Here is a 10873-nt window from a genome sequence, read left to right on the forward strand (position 1 = left end):
CCTCAATTGAATTAGCAACCAGGCAGAGCCTCCTGCTGGCGAGAAAAAACCCGCGCAGACGCCTTTCGAGGCCCTGCCTCCACGCACTACTGCGCAAGCGCACTATCCCAAGCCCGGGTAAGGAGGGCGCGTAGGCGAGTCTTGGGGGCGGAGTCGAGGACGAGGGCTTCCCTTCCCTCCATCCTTTGCGGCCCAACCCAGCCTGTTCTAGCGACATTTTAAACTACGTTTCCCAGAACCCACTGAGGCCCTAGTCTTCCGGTAGCGTCGGCGGAAGCAGTGACTAGATCTGGCTGGGCAACACAGAGGCCGGCTTGGTCACCATGGAGGAAATAGGCATCTTGGTGGAGAAAGCACAGGTCCGGTGGGGCCAGGCTCGCGGGGAGAGGGCGAGGCCGACCTGAGCGGGGTGCTGAGTGGCTGCGGGAATTCCGGCCCAGGTCTGGCTGGCTTTGGAGGCCGCGGTGGAGAGCTCTGTGCCGCCCCGAGGCCTGGCTCGGTGGCTGAATGATGTTAGGAGGGCAGTAAGGCTCAGAACGCGTGGCTGCAGGAATGAGTGACGTTCCGGATTCTTTGGCACGGAATGATTTCGGGGGCTAGCCAGGAGTGCTTAGTGACATCGGTGACCCGGCGGGGCTGCGGATGTGTCGGGGTGTGAGTGATAGGGCCTTGGCCGTGGGCCGAATGATGTCTTACTGTGGGCGGGGGAGCTGACTGACGTTCGGGGCTTGGCTGGTGTTGGGGGGCTGCGTAATATCAGTGGTCTGGCCGCGTAATGTTTGCGGCCGACCTGGGGAGCTGGATGACAAAAGAACCTCATGTGAGTTTGGGTTTTGTGACATGAGGGATGTTTTGGGGAAAACTGGGTATTGTTGGAATGTTCGAAGGTGACTTTAACAGCCTCTAGTGAGATAGCCGTAAGATAGTAGGAACTTGTTGAGGGGTTAAGAGGCCTTGGAGTCCGGTAAGGAGTTGATGTGACCTTTAGGCCCTCGTTGGGAGTCTGGTGACCCTGGGGATGGGTAACATCAGGAGCCCATTTAGGGGGCTGAGAGGCTTGTAGGGTCTATTTAGAGGGGCTGAATGATGTCAGGAGCCTCAAGTGGTTCATGGCGGAGGGGGAGGATGCTCTAGATCCTTTCACGAGGGGATGCTCTTCCAGCCTGAGTTTTCTCCCTTGTTCTAGGATGAGATCCCAGCACTGTCTGTGTCACGGCCCCAGACTGGCCTTTCCTTCCTGGGGCCTGAGCCTGAGGACCTGGAGGACCTGTACAGCCGCTACAAGGTACCGTCACCCCCAGTTTGGACCCTGCACAGGGCCCAGCACCCCATACTTCCCGACACCTTCCACTCCTGCCTGGCTCAGCTGGGCCAGAGCCAGCCGTCTGCCTTACCCCTCTCCACTCACAGAAGCTACAGCAAGAGCTGGAGTTCCTCGAGGTGCAGGAGGAGTACATCAAGGATGAGCAGAAGAATTTGAAGAAGGAATTCCTCCATGCCCAGGAGGAGGTGAAGCGGATCCAGAGCATCCCACTGGTCATCGGACAGTTTCTGGAGGCTGTGGATCAGAACACAGCCATTGTGGGCTCCACCACAGGTACACAGGAGGGTGGGTGGGTGGGGGCACCTTATTTGCTCATCTGTTCGTTCACTGTCGGTTAACTCTTTCTGGTCACGGACCAGGAAGTGTGCTGGAGTCTTAGAAGAGCGAACAAGGCAAAGCGACATAATGATGTTTTTCTAACTTTGATATAAGAGTAGACGTATATTTCACATTCTCTCTCTATGTGTGTGTATGTTTTATGTGTGTTCGTGTATATGTATATACCCACGTGTACAGCTGACCTTTGAACAACACAGGTTTGAACTGTGGGGGTCTTATACACGGATTTTTGGATAAATACTGTACAGTACTGTACAGTACTGATTCTTACGAATCACTCAGTAACATTTTTTCTGCCTTACTTTACCATAAGGATATAGTACGTAATAGGTAAAACATACAAAACACGTGTTAATTGACTGTGTATGGTATTGGTAAGGCTTCTGGTCAATGGCTATTAGTAGTTGAGTTTTGAGGGAGTCAAGTTATGTATGGATTTTCAATTGCTTGGGGTGTTCTGCGCTGCTAACCCTTGCAGTGTTCAAGGGTCAGTGGCATACGTATACACACTGGAAGTCTCATCAAATGATATTTAGCCTTACTGTGTGTCACATACTCTGATGTTTCCCGCTCCATTCTAGTCTGATTTTGTCTTAAACCGTGTTCGGGATGTGATCCTCTAAATTGATTTCATGTGACAGTTACTGAGTTGGGATCTGCAATTTGAAACCATGGGTGAAGTGTGAAGGGATTGGGCCCCAGTCGGATTCAGTATGTGGTAGTTGCTGTTGTTAACACGGGCTCAGGCCCTGCCCTCATGATGGGTGTTATTTCTGTGTGTTATCTGTCATTTCCTGCTTTGGCCTCTACTCCTGCGGACCAAGCATGTTCTGGAAGGGTGGGGAAAGGTGTATAACTGGGCCTGGAATTGGACTGTTGGGCTGGAGGTGAGGTGGTGAGTGGAGGGAGATAACCTGAAATGAGGCTTATGACTTGGACCTGTAGGACTTAGGGGGACAATGGGGCTGTCCCTGAGATGCTGACATGGGCAGAAGAGTAGGTTTGGAGGGAGGCAGTGTGGGCAGTTTTGGACTTCACAGGGACGGGTCTGTGCGGCTGCTAGACAGCCAGGTCTGAAGGTCAGGAGAGAGACTGATGCTGGAGAGAGGTGTGTATCACCGCCATAAGAGCAGAAGGTCGATGGGGCCTGGGCAAGCAGGGAGGAGTCTGGTGCGGAGACTTGGGTGGCAGCAGAAGGCTGAATCAGGGGGCTTCTGTGAGGAAGCAGAGGAGGTTGGTTGGAGACATTCAGGAGGCTGAGGGGAATTGCGTAGGGACTGATGGGCTGTGGAGGGCAGGGGAGAAAGGTCCGGAATGAGGCTTGGGACTTTGGCTGGTGACTAGGGACCACGGGCCTCCCTGAGACAGGGACCCAGGAGGAGCAGCACAGTTTGAGAGAGGATACTGAGACCATATTGGAACCCAGTGAGTGAGGAAGACCCTGGGGACATGTCGGGGGACGCAGTCCAGGAGGCTGCTGTTCAGCTAGGACTGGAGCTCGCGAGACTGTTGGAGCTGGAAATGGACAAGGAAACTGTCATCATGAACGTGGGGATGGCCAGGGGAATGCAAGACTAGAGGCCAGGAGGGCCATTCTGGGTCTGAGTGAAATATACTGGTGGCCTGGCGGCTACTACGACTGCAGGGTTTGGGGGAGGAGAGGGTTCTGAGGTTCTGGCACTTCTGACTTACCACCCCTCCCACCATCTCCCAAAGGCTCCAACTACTACGTGCGCATCCTGAGCACTATTGACCGGGAGCTGCTCAAGCCAAACGCCTCGGTGGCCCTCCACAAACACAGCAATGCCCTGGTAGACGTGCTGCCGCCCGAGGCCGACAGCAGCATCATGATGCTCACCTCAGGTGGGAGTGGGAGCCTGGGGCCGGTGGGCCTGAGGGGACCTTGAGGCCAGGCTGGGAGCCCCCGCTCTGCTCTCCCACCAGACCAGAAGCCAGACGTGATGTATGCAGACATCGGGGGCATGGACATCCAGAAGCAGGAGGTGCGGGAGGCCGTGGAGCTCCCGCTTACACACTTCGAGCTCTATAAGCAGGTGAGGGGCTGGGAGGGGCCCCCCGCCCTGGGCCTCAACTTGGCGGTTGGACTCCCTGTCTCATCCTCCCTTACCTCCGCGTTTCAGATCGGCATCGACCCTCCCCGAGGTGTCCTCATGTACGGCCCACCCGGCTGTGGGAAGACCATGTTGGCAAAGGCCGTGGCTCATCACACAACAGGTGAGCCACTCCCTGGAGCTCTGGCCTTCTGGGCTCGGGACCTTGCCCCCTGCTTTTTCATGTTCCCCCAGAAATGACGAGGTGTGGTGATTAAGAACGGGGGCTGTGGGGTCAAAGCCCCAGGGTGATTCTTACTGGCTGTGCCGTCTTGGGGAGGTGGCCTCACTGCCTCGTGCTTCAGTTCCCTCGTCTCACAGAAGACTTGCCTCTCAGTGGGTTGTCACCCACCAGTAACCGTATGTTCAAATTCATGGGTTGCAACCAGCATTTAAGAAAATGAAATCGGAAACATCAGAGTCCATCCCACATAGTAGGAGCTCATATGACTTTGTAGAAACCTGTTGCACACACACACACGCTTGTGGTTGTTTATGTATGTATTTTTTTCTTTGTTTTTTTTTTAAGATTTTATTTATTTATTTGACAGAGATCACAAGCAGGCAGAGAGGAAGGGGAGCAGGCTCCCCGCTGAGCAGAGAGCCCGATGTGGGCTTGATCCCAGCACCCTGAGATCATGACCTGAGCTGAAGGCAGAGGCTTAACCCACTGAGCCACCCTCTTTTTCTTATACATGTAATTCTTATGTATTTCTTATCATAGGTTCCAGACAAAAATGTCTGAAGGTCGCTATATTACTGTTTGTGAAGGCTGAGGATAAGCTCAGCACATCTTAAAATCCTAACATGCGAGCTGGGGGGCAGTAGGAGGCAGTGGTTAAGCAGTGGGTTTTCTGGGCCAGGCTGAGTGGGTTTGAGGTCTGCCTCCCCTACAACCATTTATGTAAGCTCGTGTATGTCACTACTCAGTAAGTTAGTCTCTCTCTGACTCCTGTTTTCTGATTACTCAGAGGATTAAATCAATATAAAGCTAGAACCATACCTGACACGTAGACAGTGGACAAGAAATGTCAGCCATTGTCACGAACGTTCATTTGCTTAGAGGTTCCTGGGACTTCTGCTCTCCCAGGCCTGGAGCTGAGCTCAGACGTGTCCCCTGTGGTGGAGAATCTCCCAGTGTGACTGGGGAAAAAGGAAAAGAAACACTTAGAATTCAGTTACTATTTATTGAATACCTGATGTGTGCCAAGCCGTGTTTTAGGTGCTGGAGACGTGGCAGTGAACAGAACGAAGTTTTCTTTCTTTGTGGAGTTGATATCTTAGTTGGGGATGTACTTGAACAGATAAACAGGTGAACAGATTAGGGATCACATGGTACCGAATGTGCGATGAGAGGAAGCAGGACCAGGGGACAGAGAATAGTATGGCTGCCACTTTGCATGGCAGAACTGGGGGGTGGTCTCGGAAGACATTTATGAGGCAATGTTTACATAAAGACCTAAAATACGTGCAGGGGTGAGTCCTGAGGATGTCTGGGGGAGGCTGGAACATGCTTAGTGTCCCAGGAATAATAGGGAGGCCCTATAGTCGAAAGGAGTGAACAAGGGGCTCACAGTTACAGGGGAGGTTGAGTAGGAGCAGTCTGCCAAGCAGCAGATGCCCTGGAGAAGCAGGGAGAGAAATGGGATTGCCCTTACAGGAGGGTGAGTCGGTCCATTCTGCCTGTGCCTCTCAGATGGGGCTTCCCAGAGGAAGCGAGGCATGAGCGATTTGTTGGGCATGCAGCTGGAAGGGAGGATCCCAGAGTAGTATGTGCAAAGGCCCGGGGTGGGAAAGAACTTTGATTTAGTGAATCGTCAGTAGACCATGACTGAACTCCACAAGGGCATTGGTTCTTTCCCATTTTTCCAACGCCTGCCCAGTAATCTCACTGTGGTACTTGGTCAGCCAATGTTGGGGACCTGGCTGAAGGAGGGCTGTGCTTGGCAGGACCCCAGCGGTGAGACTGGGGAACTCAGAAAGGTGGTAAATATAGTCTCAGCGTGAATCTCAGATTTTGCACATTGTCCTGAGAGTGCGGTGGCTTTAGACAGGCAGGGTTCAATAGAAATACAGCACAAGCCGCATCTAGAATTAAAAAATTTTAAGTACCCATTAAAAAAAATAAGTTAGGGGCGCCTGGGTGGCTCAGTGGTTTAGGCCTCTGCCTTCGGCTCGGGTCATGATCTCAGGGTCCTGGGATCGAGCCCCACATCGGGCTCTCTGCTCAGCAGGGAGCCTGCTTCTCCCTCTCTCTCTGCCTGCCTCTCTGCCTACTTGTGATCTCTCTCTATCAAATAAAAAAAAAATAAAACAGAAGAAATAGGTGAACCTATTAAATCTTATATAACAAGTATCCTCTAAATATCATTATTTGAACAGGTAGCAGATAGAAAATTTGAGATTTTTTCCTATTTCTTTTTTTTTTTTAAGATTTTATGTATTTATTTGGCAGACAGAGATCACAAGTAGGCAGAGAGGCAGGCAGAGAGAGAGGAAGAAGCAGGGTCCCCACTGAGAGAGCCCAATGTGGGGCTCGATCCCAGGACCCTGGGATCATGACCCGAGCCGAAGGCAGAGGCTTTAACCCACTGAGCCACCCAGGCACCCCCCATTACTTTCTTTAATAAAATATATATAACAAAAATTACCATTTTAGCCATTTTTTTAAAAGGTTTTATTTATTCATTTGAGAGAGAGAGAGACCATGAGAGGGGAGAGATCAGAGGGAGAAGCAGACTCCCAGCCCAGCAGGTAGCCTGATGTGGGACTTGATCGTGGGACTCCAGGATCATGACCTGAGCTGAAGGCAGTTGCTTAACCAACTGAGCCACCCAGGTGCCCCTGACCAATTTTTAAGTATATAGTTAAGTGGTATTAAAAACATTCACAGTGCTGCACAACCTCTACCACTGTCCCATTTCCAGAACTTGTTCGTCATCCCAGACTGAAGCTTGTATCCATTAGACGCTAACTCCGTTTTTCTCCAGACTCCTTCGCCCCCAAACCTGATAACCTCTATTCTGCATTCAGCGGCGATAAATTGGGCTGTCATATATGAGTATCTCATAGAAGTTGATGAATTGTACAATGTTTGTTTTTTCGTGACGGGCTTTTTCATTTAACCTCATCTTCAAGGCTCATCCATGCTGAAGCAGGTGTCAAACAGAATTCCTTTTTAAGGCCAGATAATATTACACTGTATGTATGTACCCTGTTTTCTTTATGTGGACATCTATGAAGATATTTTACACTTGTTTATGCTAAGTCTCTGGAAGTCCAATGAGTATTTCACAGTGACAGCCTATCTCATTTTGGACCAGCCACATTTCTGTTTCCCCAGCAGCCACATGTAGCCAGTGGCCACCCGATTAGAGAAGTGGTATGATCAGATTAGCTTTTTGAAAGATGATCCTGGCAGCTGGTAGTGAACTGGAGGGAGGAGAAATCTGATAGCCAATCAGAAGACTTTGGAGTGATCAGGAGGACTGTTGTAGCCTTGGGCAAAGGCCTTGGAGGTGGTTGGAGAGAGAAGGTCGAATCAAGGGGCAGAAGTGACCGGATTTACTGACTGACTAGAAGGGGTTGGCAAGTGGGAGGGGTGAGGAGCAACTTCCATTTCCTCCCTTGGGTCATGGGCGGGTGGGTAATGGTGACCTTCACAGGACTGGCGTCAGGGGAAGACAGAGTGAATGTGGGACGCGCTATAATTCAGTGACCTGGAGATTTTCACTGAAACACAGTACAAGAGATTGGGAGGATGAGAAAGGGGAGGCAGGGGGACGGGGCACTGCAGCAGCTGAGTGTGGGGAAGGCAGACAGACCAAGATCAAGTCAGATACGGGGAGCTCAGAAGTTGGGATTTCACAGTTAACAGCATGGACACCTGCAGAGCAGCCACAGAAATGTGTGGTGGAAGCAGACCCTGGGGTGTGTTTAGATACCCTGAGGTTGGCCAGTGAGCAAGCCCGCACGTAATGAAGGTATTGCAGAGGAGGGACACCTTGAGCCACGTGTGGATGCTGGATGTTAGGGCATGGCAGGCCGGGCCAGCCAAGTGCACGGCTCCAGGTTAGGACAGAAGACCACAGGGCTGCATGGTGGACAGTGTGGCTCCCTTCCCTGCGGTGGCTGAAAGGAGGGTTGTGGGGGTTGATCCGTGCCTCGCAGAGCCACATCTAGTCGTTAACAAATAAGTTAGACTTTAAGAAATAAGTTCAAAAGGAGAGGCCCAAAACAAGCCTGTCTTCAACCACATTGCCACTTGCTGGTTAATCAGAATATGTGCTTGGGGTCCCGGATTCTTGCATGATATTCAAAAGTGGGTCCTTTTCCACGGAACTCCAAGCTCTCAGTGAGGTAGTATGATACCGTAGTGTATGGACAGCATCTCCTTTTTTTTTTTTTGGTAAAGATTCTATTTATTTGACAGAGAGAGACACACAGGAGAGGGAACACAAGCAGGGGAAGTGAGAGAGGGAGATGCAGGCTTCCCCAATTAGGGAGCCTGATGTGGGGCCCAATCCCATGAGCCTGGGATCATGACATGAGCCGAAGTAAAATGTGAGCAGATGCCTAACAACCGAGCCATCCAGGCGCCCCACAGATCTCTTTTGTCTCTTACTGATTTTTTCAACATGTGGAGATCCAGGGGTTTGTTTTTTCTGTCTTAGATTCCCCAGATGTCTCTGTTTTCCTCCATATGGGCTTTTGAAGCACAGCTGCTTTTTTTTTTTTGAGATGATGTCCTGGTATTTACATGTTGTGCCAAAAACAACACATCTGTGGTAGGATTCATGATTTGGGCTGCTGGGTTGCTGTGGGGAGCTGGCAGATGGCTGGTTCTCCCAGCAGGATCTGGGACGCAGCCCTAGGGAATGAGAGAATGGCTGGGTTACTTGGAGTGGGTGTCAAAGAAAGGGGTGTCTTCAGGGGATTCTCAGTTTCCGTAAAGCAGCACGGCCCCGTGGGAGGCCCTTCCTCATCTAACCCTTGTCATCCCGCCATCAGCTGCATTTATCCGGGTCGTGGGCTCAGAGTTTGTACAGAAGTACCTGGGCGAGGGCCCCCGTATGGTCCGGGACGTGTTCCGCCTGGCCAAGGAGAACGCACCTGCCATCATCTTCATCGATGAGATCGACGCCATTGCCACCAAGAGATTTGATGCCCAGACGGGGGGTGAGTCATGCCTCAGCAGGGCCTGGGGTCTTGGGCAGGCTTGTATGGGATGCCTAGGACTGACTGTGTTGTGCTCTATAGCTGACAGGGAGGTTCAGAGAATCCTGCTGGAGCTGCTGAATCAAATGGATGGATTTGACCAGAACGTTAACGTCAAGGTTTGGGGTTCAGAGTGGACAGGGGGAGGTGTGGTATGGGAATTAGGGAAAGGTGGAGGTTGGCATGTATGGGGGCAGGTATCATGACAGGAAGGAGGGTGTGGGGGGTGCACCAAGGTCTGAGCTGGCCTGTCCCCAATGCCAGGTGATCATGGCCACAAACAGAGCAGACACTCTGGATCCTGCCCTGCTGCGGCCAGGACGCCTTGACCGTAAAATCGAATTTCCACTCCCTGACCGCCGCCAGAAGAGATTGATTTTCTCCACTATCACCAGCAAGATGAATCTCTCTGAGGAGGTTGACTTGGAAGACTGTATCCTGCTGTAGAAGGGAGGGGAGGGTCCCGGTTGGGAGCGGGGACTGGATCTTCATCACCACCTCTGTCTTCACCGTGACCCACCTTGTGCAGGGTGGGACACCAGGGTCCAACAATGGGGGTGGTGACAAGACAGCTGGAGGATGACTTCTGGTTCTAGGCTCTTACCCTCTTGTGCAGGGAATGGTTCCTTAACTCACCTGCCACAGATGTGGCCCGACCAGATAAGATTTCGGGAGCTGATATCAACTCCATCTGTCAGGAGGTGAGTGAGGGTTTCTCTTTTGGAGGCAGGGGTATATGGAGATCCTTCCTTTTTGAGACCACTCTGCCGCCATCCTCGTGCCCCATGTTGTCTCCCTGGGGCTTGGGGCCTGGTCTCTTCCCCCACCATCACTAGGGCTGGGGAATAGATTTTAACTGTCATCCCTCAACAGAGTGGAATGTTGGCAGTCCGTGAGAACCGCTACATTGTTCTGGCAAAGGACTTCGAGAAAGCATACAAGACCGTCATCAAGAAGGATGAGCAGGAGCATGAGTTTTATAAGTGACCCAGCCCCTGTGGGGGAAGGGGAGGGGAGAGGAGGGGACTTCTCTCACCTCCCAACTTCTGTCCCCAAACCTAGTGTTCTTTTTTCTCTACCCAGGATTGGTTTACTCAATAAATATACAAGATTAAATCTGTTCTATTTCTTCCTAAAAGTTTCACTCCTTTGGAGAAAACTGGGCCATGAATAGGATATTCTGTCCGTCCTGCTCTTCTGACAGACGAATGGGTGAAGTACAGGCCTGGGTTACAGTTTGAGAGAGAAGCAAAGAATTCGGATCAGATGACTTTAGAAATTTGGGGGAAAGAATGGAAACCGAATCGCAGACTGGCCCTTGACCACATAATAAAGCCCCCGCACGTTTCGTCACCCACATTTCCTAGAGTAGGTAGAAGACCATTTGTGTCTTTGGTGATTCCTGCCTTCCTCACACTCAGAGGGAGTATCAAGGATGAGGAGATAGCCCTGCAGAGTCCCCAAGAGTAGGGATGAGGGTTGTGGAGAGGAGGTGGGATGCCTGGGTTTTGTGATTGTCTCTGGCTCTCCTCCATATGGTCTTGTTGGGGCACAAATGTGTTTGGTTGGACCAATGCCCATTCTCTCTTGAGGGCTCTCCCTCTGGGCAGCCTTCCCTAATGCCCCAAGTTGGGAAGGAACCCTTCTGTGCACACTGACCCCATGTACCTGCTCTACTTGGCACTTACGCCCCCTTAGACTTTGTCACGTGCTTGCCTGTCCCTCCTCCAAATGGAACCTCCTATAGGCAAGGGATTGTGACCTGATCACAATTCAAGTCCCAGTGCCTACACATGGTAGACTTTCACTTAATATTTCTTGAACAAATACATGAATGTCACTATGTATTTGAAGGTGAGCTAGGAAGAAAGTATATGGAAAA

The 10873-nt window shown here is 51.4% G+C and overlaps 1 protein-coding gene across 1 annotated transcript; it reads left to right on the top strand.

Annotated features, from left to right (window-relative positions):
* Positions 1 to 213: 213 nt before the first annotated feature.
* PSMC4 (proteasome 26S subunit, ATPase 4) lies at positions 214 to 10107 on the top strand. The gene is made up of 11 exons (XM_004776147.3): positions 214 to 359; positions 1187 to 1285; positions 1411 to 1597; positions 3380 to 3526; positions 3608 to 3717; positions 3805 to 3898; positions 8785 to 8952; positions 9034 to 9110; positions 9256 to 9424; positions 9637 to 9692; positions 9865 to 10107. Exons 1-11 carry the CDS (start codon positions 324 to 326, stop codon positions 9976 to 9978), a joined length of 1257 nt encoding a protein of 418 aa, XP_004776204.1. The 5' UTR covers positions 214 to 323; the 3' UTR covers positions 9979 to 10107.
* The last annotated feature ends 766 nt before the right edge of the window (positions 10108 to 10873 follow it).

Source organism: Mustela putorius, unplaced genomic scaffold, assembly GCF_011764305.1.
Source record: "Mustela putorius furo isolate JIRA1106 unplaced genomic scaffold, ASM1176430v1.1 tig00000196_pilon_pilon_pilon, whole genome shotgun sequence".
Classification (NCBI taxonomy): domain Eukaryota; kingdom Metazoa; phylum Chordata; class Mammalia; order Carnivora; family Mustelidae; genus Mustela; species Mustela putorius.

Bases quoted from the DNA above. Each gene is read 5' to 3' on its own strand.
- PSMC4 (XM_004776147.3), top strand. From the start codon at position 324: ATGGAGGAAATAGGCATCTTGGTGGAGAAAGCACAG. The intron at 360-1,186 runs GTCCGGTGGGGC...CCCTTGTTCTAG, and splicing joins TCTTGGTGGAGAAAGCACAG to GATGAGATCCCAGCACTGTC. The intron at 8,953-9,033 runs GTGAGTCATGCC...TGTGCTCTATAG, and splicing joins ATTTGATGCCCAGACGGGGG to CTGACAGGGAGGTTCAGAGA.